Below are 17,976 nucleotides of genomic sequence, written 5' to 3' on the forward strand. Positions count from 1 at the left end.
GTGTGTGCTACTTTGGCTCTGGTGCAGCATGTAATCCGCAAAGTAACTAGTAACTAAAACGATCAGAAATAAATGTAGTGAAGTAAAAAGTACAATATTTGACTGATGTGGTGGAGTGGAAGTATAAAGTAGCAGAATGTGGAAAATACTCAAGTAAAGTACCTCAAAATACTTGAATAATTGTACTTAGTTACATTCCGTCACTGCTGACGGATGTGAGGAGACGTCACAAACAGGCGGCTCAGTTTCATGTCAGCTGCAACGTTTATTTTTAAAAATCAGACAGAAATTTAAACCAAAAATAAAAAATCATGTACATCGTCTCATCAAACTCAAACAGAATCAACTCAGGTTCTCTCAAAGCGTCAGACACAAAGGAAATAAAGGAAATCACAGATCTCTTTGTCGAAGTGTCCGTCAGGTGGAGGACTGACTCGCGGCCTCCGACGTCTCCCTCTTCGCCTTCTTGTTGCCGTTGGCCGTCGGCCTCTTCGTCCTCTTCAGCTGCTGCTCCTCCAGCCGCTGCTGCTTCTTCTGCAGGTACGCCGTCACGTTGTCGAAGGTCACCTTGTACAGGTGCTCGAAGCGGCTGCTGGTCTTTGAGGAGGCTGCGGTGTGACAGGACAGGAATACTTCAAACTTTTGAATTGATTATCAAAATAGTAAGCGATTAATAGTAGGCGACTAATCGATTAAACGTTGCAAGTCTGTTCAAAAGAAACAGAAAGTAATCAAGTTACTTTATAATGGTGATACGTGTGTGTGTGTGTGTGTGTGTGTGTGTGGTGACTCACCCTCGAGTGTCTCCCCGTGCGGCTTCAAGGCTTCAGTCACTCTGCGGAGTTCAGGACTGTCAGCGTCGCACTGATGGAGCAGCAGAGACACACAAGATGGAGTCAGAGAAGCTCCTACACCAAACCTCTGTTTAAAAACTGAAGATTTAATAATAACCACAGGTGTACGGCGTCCTGCAGTGAACCACAGGTCATAATGTCGCCTCGTTATGCTTTAATTTACAGTTGCAACAATTCGTCAACTGTCATTTTATTTATTTATAACATAAAAAGGATAAATAAAAATATAGACAAGAAGTTAAGAAGTTAAAAACGCTTGTCTCGTAAACACGTGAGTGAATATAATTACTGAAACACGTAGAGTGTGACTGATTGAACATCAGTCACAGGTTTCACTTCCTGTCTTTCCGAATAAAAAAATGTAAATAATAATAAATCTGTAAATCAAATCTTCTCTTTTCTCAGTCAGTGTGTAAACGTGTACGTTGTACCTCCCAGGAGTCTCCTCTGTGTGAGTAGATCTGTAGCGGGGAATCTCTGGAGTCCATCAGCACCCACAGCCGACCCTCGGGGTCAAAGGTCACGTCCAGGGGGCAGTGGGGCAGGAGGAGGCGGCTGTGTGGCACCAGCTTCTCTTCAGCCTTCTGGTCCAGAGTGAAGAAGTGAAGCGTGGACACTCTGAGGACACAGGAGACACGAAGTGATTATTTCATAGCGTCCTCTTCGTTCTCTTACGATCAGCACCTAGTTGATATGTTTTTTAAAAAGTCCCGTCCTCGTACCCGACACGCTCTTATTGGCTGGAGGCTTCACACACACACACACACACACTGATCAAAGGCTGTCGACCAGAAACATCCTGAACACAGCAAATGAATTAAATATATGCAGAGGATGGAGTCTCTGCCTCTAAGTGTCACCTACCTGTGCAGTTAACAGTAAATTACACAGCCTGGTGACCTCCACAGAGACCTTGTGCCTCCACACGTCCAAAAATACTTTTAACGTTCACAGTAAAAATAGTTTAAAGCCAGCAGAGGAGTCTCTGTCATGTGGAGGTTAAAAACAGCTTCCTGTCCACAGCAGGAGAGCTGACCAACGCTTTACAGCCGCTCGACACGAGAGTGAAGAAGATCTGATGTCAGAATTGTGATAAATCCACTTCTATATGATTGTTAAGTTTCCTTTTGAAATGTCCTTATTATATTATTACTTATTGTATATTTATCATTCATTTATTTTCTTTTAATTTAAAAAAGTTTATTAAATGTCATGTCATGTTCCTGTCATGTCCTGGTGTGTGCTGAAATACTGATTCTTGTTGGTTTTGTGTGATGATTTAGTAAATCAGGACCAAAATCAGCCATTAATCCCTCCGTGTGTCTGCTCTATAGTTTGTCCAGCAGATGGTAGCGCTGTTCTCACCTCTCACACTGCACAGCGACGTAACGAGCGTCAGGAGAGCTGCTGATCCTGCACACAGAGGGCTTCTGGGAAATTAAACACACACACAGAGTGTTGGAGTGGTTTCTTATTGGTCAGTTTACTAACAGGTGAGTCTTCACACGCTGTAGTTACCTTCTGTTCGTCGGCCTCACTGCTCGGCGTCTCTTCAGGCTCCGTGAGGTCGCAGCTCTGCAGCTTTCGGCCCGACTCGAAGTCCCACAGCTTCAACGTCCCGTCCTGACAAACACAATCACATCACTCAAGACTCAACTCTCAGATCTGATCTGATAAAATACTGTCAGATGCTGAACTTCAGAAGCACGACAGTTACAACGAGAAATAATTTAGCGGCTGGAAAGAGTCGCATCTCCTGTTAGTGTGACTTTGTTAAACAGACACGTACCCCTGATCCTGACAGCAGCCAGTGGGGATGACCTGGAGGAACCAGCAGAGCGCTGACAAACCTGAGGACAAACACAGGAACAGTCCTGATTATATCAAACGGCATTCATCCTGACGAACATCAATGACAACTCTTTATATATACAGTATATATGAAGGTATTTAAGGATGGGCTCAGTCACTCACTGTGTGTGTCCCAGGCAGAAGGACTGGATGTTGTACGGAGACCTGAGGTGACTCACTCTGATCTTCTCATCGCGGTCGGCAGTGATGATGAACCTGTCGTCCGGCGACATGGTCTGAACGACAGGAGGAAATGGAGATGGTTCAGACACGTTCTGAGACAATGGTACGTTAATAAGTGAGTAGATTTATGTTCATGAGAGGACACGAGTCTGACCGAGGGCAGCAGAATCATCCAAAGAAATAAAGGTATGAAAGATGTGTGATTGGACAGGCAGGGATACATTTTTAATCACACGTTCGAGCTGTTGGTTGCTTTTTATCAGAGCTGACAGTAGAGAGAGGAGAGCAGGGGGATCTTTAAACATTTGCACATACTGACACATGTTGTCATCGATAGTCTTGTTGTTTCTCACCACAGCGAGCAGCATCGACAGGTGTCCCATCTTCAGCTCGCCCTCCTTCTGCGGCTCCACCACCGAGAACGAGTAAACGTCTCCCGATTTGTCGGCGGCCAGCAGCTGGTCCTCGGCCTGACTGAACCTCAGGGAGGTGCACCTCCTCACCACGAACCTGTGCGACACACACACACACACATTATTCACACACCTGTCAGATGTGTTATCTGTACGGTGAAGCTGTGACTGGAGGACAGACCTGGTGCTGATGCAGCGCCATGACGGCTCACAGTGAAGCAGGACCAGCCGTTTGTTGTCGTCAGTCAGCGCCAGCAGCTTTCCAGACGGAGACACGGTGAAGGCGAGGACTTTGTCACTTCCTGTTTCCTCTGAGCCGCCATCACTGGCAACAGAGGAGACAAACAACAGCTGTTAAAATACAATATTCATGTTCATATTTCCATCTTTTTAGATCTGCTCTCACTTGAATCTCACTGGTCTTATTTTTAGTGCACACATCACATTTTCTTGTGTTTAACAGTGAGGCAACAATAAAAATGTTTTAGTTTTGACTAAAGATTCAAACACACAGACTTCGGCAGTGACAGGTGTCACGTTTGTGTTTTCACCTGTTGTTTTCATCCTTCGTGCTCTTCGGCCTCTTCTCAGCAGCGCTGCAGTCGAACACAAACGCTTCTCTGCAAGAAAGTGAAGAAGAGTTCGTTACAGTTCCAGTTTCATAACGGCTTCAAACTTTAGTTCAGTTCAGTTCACCTGAGACTTTTAATAACATGAAGATATAGGTCACTGCTGGTGTAGATTTAGCATCATGGGCAGTTTTCCAGGTAAAATAGTTTCAGGTGGTTCGTTAATAAGGCTGCGACTAAAGATTATTTAGTTGTTTGGTCTTTAAAATGTCAGAAAATTGCTGACGTCCTCAAATATCTTGTTTTTTAATTAACTGTTGCAGCTCAAGTATAAAGTAGGCAACATGAAAATACTTAAGTAAAGTCAGAACTTTGGTAAATGTACTTAATTACTTTCCACCACTGCTGCCTGTGACCAGATGTGGATGAACACTGAGCTGATGTTGATGATATGAAGACCAAACTGTGTCACTCATGTCTGAACATCTTGTCACATGTGTCCACACGTTCATTCTCTCCTCACATACATGAACTTTAAATCAGCTGACACATGTTGTCCCACTCTGTCCACATCTGTGCAGCTGGCTAACACTGCTAGCACTGCATGCTAACCTGCCCCCATCGCTAAAACACAAACTCGTAAATAACAAAATAAGAGTTTAAACCCACTCAGACCTGCTCTGTTTGCTGTGGACCGCTACGAGTCTGGTGTCGCAGGTGAAGATGAACCAGTCTCCACAGGAGCCGACGGCGGCCATGACTGTTTTGATGTGTGTCAATGCGACGGCGGCTCACACACACGCGGAGGAGAAAACGAGCCGAGTTCTGTCGCGCACCTATGACGTCAAAGCGCCACAAGTACACGCCCCCCTGGAGAAAGTACAGAATGTACACAAGAGCTGCAGGCTGCTGACAGGAGAGGTTTCCTCTGCAAAACACCACGTTTATCCCCCTGAACAGCAACACAACGACACAACACCAGACCAGAGTGAGTAACGTGACTGCAGCCGCCATCACAGACGATTTAATCAGATAAATTCATCAAAATTCAGCTCGAAAAGTGGCGAGTTGAGCTCATTTATAGTCGATATAACAACGCAGACGTGTTTAAAATGAGAGATTTGTGGTGAAATGAGTGTGACACAGCAGATGAGGTGATAATGGAGCCTGTGTGGTGCTGCTGGTGAGGGAGGGGGCGTCACTGACATGTTCATGTGTTACATAAAAGGTGAGGAGCTGTGCAGGACCATGCTGCTGTGAGCTGAGCACCGCACAACAAGAAGAAGAAGAGGAACAAGCAGCGTGTTTAAACCTCATTTATCAAAAGGTAACAATGTCCATCTATTATTAACCTTCACGTGCACAGCAGGCTGCTGTTTGTGTCGCTGGTTGGAGACTTTGTCGCACTTTAAAATGCTGAGTTCCTGCACGAGGCTGACACACCTGAGTACATATTAAAATATTCATGTACAGCTCGTTGTTGTTGTTGTTGTTGTTGTTGTGTTGTTGCTCATCGTCGTGTGTTGTGTTGTTGATGCACAGCTCAGGCACTCTGCACAGAAAGATGGCGGCCTCCCTGCTGAGGATAGGACGACTGGGCTGTCTCAAGGTAATGAAATTCAAGCGTTTAACATCATAAATGTTTGGTTTAATATTTAATTGTCGTGTCATTATTAGTGTTGCTCAGTCAGACTTCATCACTTCAGCAGCAGCAGCTCGTCCGCGTCGCCTCCGCTCGTCTCCAACCTCATGGCTGCAGACCAGTCAACCAGAATAATGTTATTAAATCAATGGAGCCAGCAGTGATCTCAGCCTCATTGTCAGCTCTTTAAATTGGCTGTTTTCTAAATGGAGTTTTGAATTGCTGAGGCACACACTTGAGCCCCTTCGCACGCCTCAGTGCTGCAGGCTTCAGCCTCACTCACAGGCCTGTCTTTGACTTTCTGAGCACACTGACTGTTGACATGTTCATTTTAACATGAGGCCAGCTCGCATGAGGGTGGACATGTTTGTGCAAGGTTACTGAGGGTCCACCAGCACAGAGGCAGCGGCTGAACTGGAAACTTTGCATGTATTTGAATGTTGCTGGTATGTTCACTCAGCGGAGACTCTGACAGACTGGATTTAAGTTTATTTTTAAGCTTTTGACAAACCACAAACTCCTCCTGTGCAGTGAGGACGTTGTTCAAAGTCTCAAGGGGAGATCTTAACAGTTCAGAAGATACAAAATTCAGTTTTAATCGTGGGAAATGTGCACGAGACGTCCAGAATCTGTTTCCATTTTTGCTGCAAAAACAGAGATATTTCACTTTGTGTAAGAAAAGCTGCAACTTAGGATCGTTTAAATTATCCAGGAGACTGGATACAACACTAATCTGCCGATATTTTCACGATTTATCGGTTTAGTCTATAAAATGTCCAAAAGGTAAAGTGCTCATCCACATTTCCCAGAACCCAAACTGACGTCTTCAAACTGCTTCTCTGTCCAACCAACAGTCTGAAACCCAACGACTCTTCATTTACTGTCAGAAAGTACAAAGAAAAAGCAGCAGATCGTCACATTTAGGAAGCTGGAACCAGGAAATATTTTACACTTTTGCTTTAAAAGTGACTAAAATGTTTCTCTTGCAGCTCTAGTTCAAACATTTTCGTGTCAATTAAGAGCTGGAACGATCTGATATGATTCTGCGTGGATGTTTTTATCCTATTTTAAAACCACTTTGTGGGAAACGTTAAGATCCATAAAACCTCAACAGGACATTTTGGTGTCATGATGGCAGTCCTGCAAAGGGGGGGAAGTCTGCTCTAGTGTCAATAAAATGTGGCATTTAAAATATTTAAAAACATGAACAGAGCCTGGTTGGTAATGATTGTGCACTCTTGTTGTTCCTGATGTGTTTTATGTAACATTTAATTACCCAGGTGCACCGGTTTGGACAGATCCTGGAAGTTTGATATGATATTGATGTCACGACAGTCGCACAGTCAAAATGTGGAGGCAGTTTTTAAAAGTTGGAAGAATGTTAATGAACCGTCGTTTATCTGGACAGTCTGGATTTCACCTGGTGGCCTCGTCATGATCTCAGCAGCAGATTAAGGTGGTTTGTGTTGTCTGGGACAGAATCACGTGGTCACTGAGGTTTAAACTGCTCCTGACCTGTGGTTTAGTCTGAGACCAGCTGATGGGTCCTGTAGTACCACCATGACACCACTAGATGTCAACAACTTGATAATCATAAAACTAATAAACATGAAAATAGTCATTAACTGCAGCCTCATTATTCTGTGAGCTTCAGATTTGTCATCATGTCAGATCTCATGGAGGCAGCACACTGTTTCACGTGGAGAAATGGGAAGATGAGATTACAGATTATCTGACAAACTATTTAAGATAATGTATCAGTGTTTCTTCAGTTAGTTATTGAACTCGTCAACTATTTTGATAACCAATTAGTCGTTTCAGTCGTTTTCATTGTCATCAAAAAATGTCAATTATTGTTGTAGCTTCTTAAACATCAGGATTTGCTGCTTTTCTGTAATTTCTGACAGGTTTCAGACTGTTGGTTCGACAAAAGACGCGATTTATAGATGTCACTTTGGGGTGTAAGGGTGTTTAAAGTGTAATCTTAAAGTGTGTGTGTGTGTGTTCAGTGTTTGCAGGCTGAGAGCTGGACTGCTCTGAGGAGAGCACCTGCAGCTGCAGCCTTCAGCTCAAAATCAGGAGGATCCAAGAAGTCTAAAAAGAGCTCAGGTAGGATTCAGAGTCTCTGAGCGTTTATCTGAACGAAGCTCGCTCTGCTGAACTGTGGTACAAATGTCACTGATATCAGGCAGAAACATGTCGGGCTTCAGTGCAGGTGACATTTGAAGTCAATTTCTTATTTAACAACACAATACTCTTAAAATAAGACGTGCAGACTTTGAGCATCTGCTCCCGTCTACAACACTGCACACAAAGCAGGCCACAGTCTGCAGTTGTAGTTGTTTTTACATTTTTTTAAATTTCACTTCACGTCTGATGTGTCTTTCTACCTGTCTGCCGTTATATAACAGTGTCCATGAAGGTCAAACATTCATAAATCAGTTTGTTCTCTCCTCTGTCCGTGCAGACAGACATTTACTGTGTGTTGGACCTGTGTGTAGCTGCACCGGTCCGATGAAACGATAGCCGTTCATCATACAGACGTCTTTTTCTTCTCTGTTAACATAAACAGAACAGATTTAAAACATCTGTCAAAGTCTGTCAAGCCAGTGTCCATTGAAGTGTCCCAAACATGTTAGCACAACAGAAATGATATAAAATGAGTGAGAAAGCATCGCTGTCGTCCATTTAAAGGAACATAAACAACATTACACATGAATATAAAACAGATGAAGTGCAGTTACAGTGGACCACATGTGGGAAATTGTTCTGGAGTTGTTTGTTGGTTCTGACCCGCAATGACCCAAACAAACATAAAGAGCACTAAACTTCTGAACCAAACATTATTTCAAGCACATTTATGGCACATTTTCTTTATCAGTGTGACCTTTTGAAGACATGTTAATCACTTTTTTTACTCAAATAATCATGAATCTATGACTCTCAGTGAAACATGTCTCTGAGAGGGTTCAGACACTGTGGACATGAAGTCAAAATAACAAACCTGAGGTACCACTGACGTCCTGAATGATGGTATGTCTGAGGGTCTGACTCATCCTAAAAATAACAATACATGGCCTGTCGTGCCAACACATGCAGAGACTGTGACAGAAGGCTGAAAGGACGGAGAGGTTTGAGATACGATGAGCATTAATGAGCCAGAGCGTTGGTGGAGGTGCTTCTTCTTCTTCTGTCCTTTCAATGTGTGATTGTAGTTACAGCAGTCGAAATCTACTCGACTACAGTTGTAAATATTGAGCAGAAACTGTGCAAAAGAAAACAGCAAACTCTGCGTGTTACAGCTGCGTTTCAGCTTTTCCTCTTTGACCTTGTGTAGTTTTGCGCCCTGCTGGAGAAAATGTGACAGGAAGTGCAGTAAAGGTCAGAGAGTCCAGCCCACACGCTCCATGTCATGGTACAAACATGTAACATGCAGCAGCTGCCGGCTCGAGGCTGCAGGGTGAGAGAGCGGCCGTGTTAATGAAAAGCCTGTTTAACGTGAAGCTGTCAGAACCTGCTGCGTGTGTTTGCTGACGCTGGTGTTAGATCACCTCCTTTAATCAGTGATGTTTGCACCACAGTTCATCACATGACTTTTGATTTTCCTCCCACAGGTTTTGAAGATTTTTTTTTCACCCATCAGCTGCAGTTTTAGATCCTTTTTGATTATAAAATATTCCTTTATCTCAGTAGAAAGCTGCTACGGTCAAGGTTAAAACTACTCTGTTAAGAGTTTTCTATGATACAGTTGCTGTATCTGTTTGGCTCCCAGGCTTCCTATGGTTTTCTTTTTCTGCATTTCTTTTTGTATAAACCGCTACATGTACCAGATACCACCTTCCAGGTGTATAATGTTGACATATTGTGGGGTTATTGTGTACATTCTGTCACCATATACACGTGTTTTAAAAGGAAAATAATGCATCTTGTCTGCTTGCCCTCCTCCGTCCTAGACCCGGCTCAAACGTACTTCGATATAGAGAAACTTGTCCAGCACAAGACCGTTGTTGAGCCTCCCCAGAAAGTTTCTGTCGCAGCAGCTGCAGCAGCAGCAGAAGCTGCAGCAAAACCAGTGGCAGAGCCTGCGCCCTCTGCTGCTGCACCTGAGGCTGTGGCAGAGGCCGCCGCTCCGGTGGTTGAAGCCACTCCCGCTGCTGAAGCTGTCCCCGAACCTGCTCCGGCAGCTGAAGCCACACCTGTAGTTGAGGCCCCCCCAGCTGTCGAAGCAGTCGCTGAAGCTGCACCTGTGGTTGAAGCCGTCGCTGAAGCTGCACCTGCGGTTGAAGCCGTCGCTGAAGCTGCACCTGTAGTCGAAGCTGTCGCTGAAGCTGCACCTGTAGTCGAAGCCGTCGCTGAAGCTGCACCTGTAGTCGAAGCCGTCGCTGAAGCTGCACCTGTAGTTGAAGCCGTCGCTGAAGCTGCACCTGTAGTTGAAGCCGTCGCTGAAGCTGAAGCTGCACCTGTAGTCGAAGCCGTCGCTGAAGCTGAAGCTGCACCTGTAGTCGAAGCCGTCGCTGAAGCTGAAGCTGCACCTGTAGTCGAAGCCGTCGCTGAAGCTGCACCGGCGGTTGAAGCTGAAGCTGCACCTGTGGTTGAAGCCGTAGCTGAAGCTGTCGCTGAAGTTGTTGCTGAAGCTGCACCTGTGGTCGAAGCTGTTGCTGAAGCGGTTGTCGAAGCTGCACCCCTGGTTGAGGCCGTCGCTGAAGTAGTTGCTGACGCTGGACCCGTGGTTGAAGTTGTTGCTGAAGCTGCGGCAACAATAGCTGAAGCTGCAGCTGAAGTTGCTGCCCCAGAAGCTGCAGCTGAAGCCGCTGCCGAAGCTCCAGTCGAAGCAGCACCAGCCCCTGAAGAGGCCGCACCAGCTGCTGAAGCTGAACCAGTTGTAGAAGCTGCCCCAGAACCCGTGGCTGAAGCTGTTGCTGAGCCTGTAGCTGAAGCTGCCCCTGCTGAAGCAGCTGCCGAGGCTGCAGCTGAAGTTTCTGCCCCTGTGGAGAGCGCCGAGGAGCTGGTGGACCCCGCTCCGGTCGTAGCTGAAGCTGCAGCAGAGGAGCCGCTGGCGGACGCCCCAGCTGAACCGGTCGAACCGTCTGAGGGTACACACCACAACCTCCCCCTCCCCCACAATCCTTCTCTTTTCCTCTGTGGACCCTGCAGTCTACCAGCAGTCATTCTCATCACCATTTCTATGAACTTAGAATATAAACGTTTGTGATGAGTGTAAGGATAAACTGTAACGATACCCGACATCACAAACACACTTTTCTTTTGTTCCAGCTTTGCACAGCTCTTTCCTAATAGTCTAATCATGTTATTTGGAGCATTTAGCCCAGAACCCTCACAAATATCCTCCCTCCCTGTCTCATGTGGCTCGGCCATTTTAAAGTTCAACTCATTGTCTTATGTTGTCGAGGCTGTTCGCACCTGGTGTTGACATCCGTCCTGAGTGATCCGATCACAGGTGCACAACTCTGAGTCGGTCAGTTCACACCGGGCGTTTACCTGCGTCTGTTTTTTACACAAAGTTTATAAAGTTTCTCCGAAATCAACAACGCACAAAATTGCGTTTTTTTAAAGGGAGTCTGGGGATTTTCTACAAGAAGTAGCCTGTATTGGTTACTTTTTGCTGTATTTGTAAAATTTGACATGTTTAATGTCAATCAAATGTCGTCTTTCATAAAAGAAATGCTGCCACAAACTGACACTTTTTACAAGGAAAGAAACAACTTCATGTTTTGCATTTAATGCCGAATTTACAAGGCGGCACCAATGATTTTGAGGCTGTTGTAGACGGCGTTTCACACAGTTCAGAAAGGTTCTTCTCACAAACAATTCTTAAAATCACATGATTTGTTAATGGAGTCTGGTGATATTGTGTTTGGATCAGTTGAAACAGACAGTGTGTTCACAAACATCTGCTGGTAACATCTGTAGGTTAAGAGAGTCCAAACATGTGCGTAGACTCTGAATGTGGTCTCTGTGATCGGATCACGACACCTGTACTTACAGCTCGTCACTGATCGGATCGCTCAGGACGGATGTTGACACCAGGTCTGAACGGCCTCTTCGTGCTGCTTCAGCCATCTTACACTGACTGCATGTCTCAACTGCACCGCATTTTGCTTTTAGATATTTAGCATGGCTTATTTCTGTTTTTTATTTTGCACTTCTCACTAACATCTGCCTGCTAAGTGCCCTCATTTCTTTTGTTTGCATCAGTCTGCTCTGTTCTTCCACCTTCCACTCATGTTTTTGTTTTAGTTTTTATTCTAGTCAAAGTCACAGAGGTTTTCTTTGGTTTTTAAGATCCACGGTCGTCCTCCCTGCGATGCTCCAACATGATAGAAAATAACTCTCGGCACCGTTTCTCGGTGTGGTGTTGTGGTTTTATGGACCTGTTCTGTTTGGTTTTGTTCTGGTGATTGTTGCACACTAAAGATAATGTTAAGTCTCCACTGAAGGAGAATGTATGCCATCTTTTATTTTTACCTCAAACTTCTCTCCTCCTCCTTCCTCACACCTCTCACACTTTTCAGGGAGGCATGGTAAACGTAATCAATCCCTCCACGTCTGATCCGACTGTTTTTGGGTGTATTTTGTTAATGGATAATGTGTAAATGTGAACTTTCCTGGTGAGGTTGCACCCCTGGTTGCTGTGTGTGGACTCAAAGTTGAGGATTTAAACGGATTCTTCACTGTTAAATACTTTGTTTTACCTCACAGCGGTTCTGTAAACGTGTAGCCTAGCATGACCTATCACAGCAACCTTTTTAACCTGTTAACTGACCTGACCTTTCACACGTTCTTTCTTGTCTGAGCCCTGTAGCCGGCTACTCTGTCCACCACTCCCTGGTGCTGTTTTGTGCATGAGGGTTATGGTTAAGACTTGGTTTTGTTCTGGCCAAATGGACAGATGATTTCCAAAAGCATGGCCCTGGTTTATGAGCATGTTTCTGTGAAGAGAAGTTGACTGATGTTTTGTTTTCTCCCTGTGACTCTCAGCTACGTTGGACCCGATTCAGAAGCTCTTCCTGGACTCCATACGAGAGTACTCCACAAAAAGCCAGTAAGTCATCGTCGTTAGCTTAGCTGTGTTCACAAACCAGCACTTTTAACAAGGAAAGAAACAACTTAATGTTTTGCATTTAATGCTGAATTTAAAAGAAGGCTCAGATAATGAAGGATATGTCAGAGACTGTTTCAAAATGTTGACAAAGTTTCACCTCACTTGGAAACTCTTAAAAAAGTGCAATTTTCAAAGGGAGTCTGGGAACTTTTTTAAAGAAGTACACTATATTGGATACTTTGGAAAAAATTTGACGTCAAATGTTGTCGTCTTTCATAAATTGAGTATAAGTGGTGAAATCAGTTGAAACAGTGTTTTCAAACAGCTGCTAATCGTTGGCAGCTCATACAAACCAATGCTTTTTACTGGGAAAGACATTCAGGGGAAGTGTCATCCCCATAAAATGGATTCATGGAGTGAAAATGAAACGTTGCTCTGCTGATCGTCTTCTTTGTCCTCCTGCAGGGCTGCTGGGGGTCTAGTCGATGCAGGCTCAGAGTATGAAAAGGCCTTAGCAGAGGAGATCTCAAAGCTTCAGAGACTGTACGGTGGTGGAGACCTCACAGCTTTCCCAGAGTTTAAATTCACAGGTGAGTCAAGTTCATCAACTATCACATCTTGTAGCTTCTCTGTAAGCAGCAGGAGTTCGTTACACTGAAGGTTTTACTACTGAAGTTTACTGAACGGCAGCAACATATTTTATTGATCAGTGTTGAAGAAACGGTTCAGCTGAAGATAAAGATCCAGTCAGAGCTCTTCTGCTAAGACCAGTAAAAGTTTCTGAAGTTAACGACTTTCTAACTTTGTGTTTTTTAGAGCCCAAGTTTGACGAAGTCTCCCAGAAGTGAACCTCAGGACTTTGCAACTGAACTTTTCTACTGTCGCCTCTTTCCTGTACATCTGTGCTGCTCCATCGTGTCGTTAACAGTCTGCGTCGTGTCAAACAAACCCCGGCCTCCAGCTTAGCGTGTGTGAGAATAGAGCCTGTTTCAGTAGCTAGATCTTTCACGGGAATGTCGGCTGAAGCGATAGATGTACATGTCTGGCAGACAAAGTGAACTTTGAGCTGTGAAATGAGCTTTTGTGTAGATGGATCCAAGGCCGCTGAGCTGAATGTAGAGGAAGAACAATAAATTCCACTTCATATCTGCGGTGTGAACGACTCTTTCTGCTGCACACGACATCACAAACAAACATCGTGTCCTGGTGAATATCACGCTCCCTCCGCTGTTTCCACAAATATCAATGTTAGTGGATGTGTTCGGTGTTAAAGTGCCCAACAGTCACGCTGGATTAAAAGTATTAAAATAAGTCATAGATTTGGGTGCTTCTATTTTTTTTTTTTTAACATTTTCAATGAAAAATCAGCATCTTATTTTCTCTGATTTTTCATTGGTTTGATGACAAACTGAGACTTTTACTTTGATACTATTTAAAAACTCAATAATTCCTGAGATAATCACATTTTAAACTTCCAAAAAAGTCATAAATATACAAGAAAACTGATAATATCAGATCATCACGACATAATTCACCAGAAAAAAGTTCACAAATTTACAGGAGAAAAACAGAAATATTGTCTGAGATTATTTAAACATTTATGTGAAAAAGAAAACAAATCAAATTTCCTGATTACAAAGTTTTTTACATTTACAAGAAAAACAACCTCAGACAATATTTAAGATTATGAAGCCAAAATTCACCAGAAGAAAATATTTAATCTCAGAGATTAAAAAGTTACAATTGTTAATATGAGCAGATTTATACTTATGTTCATCTCTCTTACTACCTTTTCTGATCATTAATGAGTCCTCAGGTGTTCATTAGTGAGCCCACAGGTGTAAAAGCAGAGGACAGCGCCCGTGGTCGGACCCTCGGGGCACGAACCCGTCAGGGCAGAGAAACTTGTGGTAGTTAGGAAGTAACTGCTGAGCCGAACCTCCACAGAGCCGCTGCAGACAGCTGAGCCTGATGAAGCTGAATGTGAGGAAGTGGAGGTGAACTGAACAGGTGTAAGTGCACAATAATCTCCACTGACCAGTTTATATAATGTCCAGTCCACTTTGAACTGGTGTGTAACATGGTTCTGTTTGTTCAGCTGGTTTCACCTCTGATTGGACTGTAGTGTGCAGCGTCGTATAGATCGTGTTGTTTAAGATTTCTTTTGGACTGAATTACGACCAATACATGTCGCATTTACAGAGGCAGAGCCACAGGACAGGTGACAGGTGACAGGTGACGGTCCATTCAGGGCTGAAGGTGGAAAAAGACAGAGGACCACCCGGGATCGACCCTGTGGTGCTGAGCGCACCTGGCTGAAGCCGGCGATCGATCCACTGAGCTAAACCTCCGCCAGCTACAGGTGTAACAGCGGCGTTAATGAAGGTGTATATGAGGAAGTCTGAACAGGTGCGACAACCCAGATAGGGCCGAAGCCACGCCCCTTCCGGTTTGCCCAGCGTTCCATTGGAAGTCGGAATTTCCGGTTTTCAATCTAAAAGCGCTCGAGCCAGGTAGTTATTACACCTGGACACGGTGCTGGAGGCGGAGCCCCGTTTATTCTTATTCCACTGTGAAAAATACATAAATACATGAATACATAAATTAGTTCTGACTTTTTTTTCCTCATAATTTCGACTCGAAGCTCAGAAGTCAGTTTTCAGACATTTTGCCCTTCAACAGTGGAATTTTCTGTAGACTGACCCACACATGTATAAGTTTATGTATTTATATATATAAATATATATATATATATATAAAAATATAAATATATATATATATATATATATATATATATATATATATATATATATATATATATATATATAAATATATATCTATATCTATATCTATATCTATATAGATATAGATATAGATATAGATAGATAGATATAGATCTATATAATGTCCCTGACGCTTCCCATAAAGTTTTTATTCTTAAAATAAATAAGTAAAATAAGCTTATCTGTTTGCTGGATTGTCGGTTTGTACTTCAGACAGTAAGTATTTGATTTAGACTAATGTTCAGTATAAAACACGTGAAATGTATATTTATATGTGTAAACATGACGCATTTAAAGAGGAATCACCACAGAGCAGAGGCTGGTGAATAAAATGGAGAAAAGACAGAGGGACACAAAGGTCGCGATCCGTAGTCGTCGTGTAACACCTGGCGACGCACTCACCTGAGTGCGTCGACAGGTGTGCAACGACGACTTCCACGGATCGCAGTCCACTGAGCTAAACCTCTGCCACCGGAAACAGGCGCAGCAGTCACATATAAAGCTGAACTGATCGATCCTAAAGAGCGCGAAGCATCAAGATTAATATTAATACATATCAAAATGATCTTATTTCACACAAACAGTTTATGTGTGTTGTTGTTGTAGCCGTGAAACTTCCTCGTACCTCAGACTAATGTAACTTTGTAACTTTGTTTACTTCCACTATATTTGTTTACTTCCATTATATATATATGTCCCTGACGCTTCTCGTAAAGTTTTTTAAAGGTTGCAGTAAAATAATCTTCAGGGATCGTTCCCTGGATTATCTGTTTGTACTTCAGACAGTAAGTATTTGATTTGGACTAATGTTCAGTATAAAACACGTGAGATGTATATTTATCTGTGTAAACATTTAAAGAGGACTCCCCACAGAGCAGAGGCTGGTGAGTAAAGACAGTAAAAGACAGAGTAAACCCTGGACTCGAACCGAGTTTCGTCGCTGCCCGCTGACTTTTTCCTTGTCCACGCGGCGCACGGGACGAATCATCTCCGGAGCGCAGCCCACTGAGCTAAACCTCTGCCGGGATCTGACAGAGCAGCAGTCACATATAAAGCTGAACAAAATGATCTTAAATAGACCGAAATGTCACGATTAACATCAATATATATACTTATTATCTTATTTCACACAATCAGTTGTATTGGTGTTGTTTGGCCGTTAAACTCAGACTAATGTAACTTTTGTTTGTTCACTTCCGCTTTGTGACGAGGCGGAACCTTTGTGTTACGTCACAGGTTCCTAATGACTGATGTTAATGGACGTATTCAGTGTTAAAAGTGCCCAAAAGTCACTCTTGATTAAAAGGAAAGTGTTAAAAGACAACTCTGAGTTGACAGTGAAAGTCACCCATGCAAAAAAAAGGAAGGAAGAGGATACATTTTTTTTCGTCATATTTTATATCAATATTTGTATTTTATTTATTAATATTTTTCATTAGGTTTCATGTATAATCACTTTTTTTCTTTCAATACCTTCCAGGTCATGTGACTCGTTTACTTAAAATCAATGCCGACATGTCTTCTTGTGCTGGTTTATTGAAACACACCTGTTTCTCTTTTTCTGACAAGTCATAAATATAAAAGGGGAACAACATCACTAATATATGAGAAAAAACATTCATTGATTACTGACGTCACGCCCCGAAGTCCTGATGTTTATCAATAAAGTCTCAGTTTGTTGTGATTAAAGTAAAATCTCATGTAGTTTTGTCAGTTTTCAGACATGTTGCCCCTCAGCAGTGGACATGAGTTCATCACAGGTGTGTGTGGTGATCACAGGTGCGTGTAGTGCGATCACAGGTGTGTGTAGTGCGCCATCTGCCGGGTTGGACAGGTAATGACGTTATTGCTCGTGTTTCAGACTGAAGTCAGACTGAAGTAATCACAGTAATGTTCACTTGATGTGTGGATCTGGTTTGTTTTAAACCTGCTCTGACCTGGAAGTGGACCGGTACCTGCTGCACACACGGGACAGGTGTTCATTAATGAGCCCACAGGTGTAAAAGCAGAGGACAGCGCTCGTGGTTGGATCCTCGGGGCACGCGGAGCGCGAACCCGTGAGGGCTGAGAAACTTGACAATAGTTATGAAGTAACCACTGAGCTAAACCTCCACAGAGCCGCTGCAGACAGCTGAGCCTGATGAAGCTGAATGTGAGGGAGTGGAGGTGAACTGCAGCCTGAACAGGTGAGTGCACAGGTACCTCCCACACCGTGTCTTTATGTATTTATTCATGTAGTTATTGGTTGTTTATTTCTTTCTTTCTTTATTGAATTGGTTGTTGATATGCTTTATTGTTCATCTATCTATCTATGTGTGTGTTTGTTTATATATATATACAGTATATATATATGTCCCTGACGCTTCTCGTAAAGTTTTTATTCTGAGAATGTTTTTTAAAGGTTACAGTACAATAATCTTTGTTTATAAATATAATATACAGCGATCGTTCCCTGGGTTGTCTGTTTGTACTTTAGACAGTAAGTATTTGCTTTAGACTAATGTTCAGTATAAAACACGTGAAATGTATATTTATCTGTGTAAACATGACGCATTTAAAGAGGAATCACCACAGAACAGAAGAAAAGACAGAGGCACTCAATGGTCGCGATCCGGGTT

At 43.3% G+C, this 17,976-nt stretch overlaps 2 protein-coding genes across 2 annotated transcripts; one reads left to right on the forward strand and one right to left on the reverse strand.

Moving 5' to 3' along the window:
* Positions 1-245: 245 nt before the first annotated feature.
* On the reverse strand, positions 246-4,688 carry wdr4 (WD repeat domain 4). The gene is made up of 11 exons (XM_073474108.1): positions 4,546-4,688; positions 3,853-3,921; positions 3,483-3,626; positions 3,242-3,398; positions 2,829-2,941; positions 2,644-2,704; positions 2,373-2,477; positions 2,220-2,284; positions 1,286-1,472; positions 795-864; positions 246-608 (listed from the first exon to the last, which is right to left on the reverse strand). The coding sequence occupies exons 1-11, from the start codon at positions 4,626-4,628 to the stop codon at positions 418-420; spliced, it is 1,245 nt and encodes a 414-aa protein (XP_073330209.1). The 5' UTR covers positions 4,629-4,688; the 3' UTR covers positions 246-417.
* Positions 4,689-4,760: 72 nt separating this feature from the next.
* LOC141002410 (uncharacterized) lies at positions 4,761-13,721 on the forward strand. Its single transcript, XM_073473732.1, has 8 exons — positions 4,761-4,858; positions 5,099-5,197; positions 5,413-5,479; positions 7,522-7,621; positions 9,466-10,605; positions 12,512-12,575; positions 13,041-13,165; positions 13,392-13,721. The coding sequence occupies exons 3-8, from the start codon at positions 5,435-5,437 to the stop codon at positions 13,421-13,423; spliced, it is 1,506 nt and encodes a 501-aa protein (XP_073329833.1). The 5' UTR covers positions 4,761-4,858; positions 5,099-5,197; positions 5,413-5,434; the 3' UTR covers positions 13,424-13,721.
* The last annotated feature ends 4,255 nt before the right edge of the window (positions 13,722-17,976 follow it).

Source organism: Pagrus major, chromosome 9 (genome assembly GCF_040436345.1).
Source record: "Pagrus major chromosome 9, Pma_NU_1.0".
Classification (NCBI taxonomy): Eukaryota; Metazoa; Chordata; class Actinopteri; order Spariformes; family Sparidae; genus Pagrus; species Pagrus major.

Bases quoted from the DNA above. Each gene is read 5' to 3' on its own strand.
- wdr4 (XM_073474108.1), bottom strand. From the start codon at position 4,628: ATGGCCGCCGTCGGCTCCTGTGGAGACTGGTTCATCTTCACCTGCGAC. The intron at 2,705-2,828 runs GTGAGTGACTGA...GTTTGTCCTCAG, and splicing joins TTCTGCCTGGGACACACACA to GTTTGTCAGCGCTCTGCTGG. The intron at 2,285-2,372 runs GTAACTACAGCG...TTAATTTCCCAG, and splicing joins GTGAGGCCGACGAACAGAAG to AAGCCCTCTGTGTGCAGGAT.
- LOC141002410 (XM_073473732.1), top strand. From the start codon at position 5,435: ATGGCGGCCTCCCTGCTGAGGATAGGACGACTGGGCTGTCTCAAG. The intron at 5,480-7,521 runs GTAATGAAATTC...GTGTGTGTTCAG, and splicing joins GACGACTGGGCTGTCTCAAG to TGTTTGCAGGCTGAGAGCTG. The intron at 13,166-13,391 runs GTGAGTCAAGTT...TGTGTTTTTTAG, and splicing joins CCCAGAGTTTAAATTCACAG to AGCCCAAGTTTGACGAAGTC.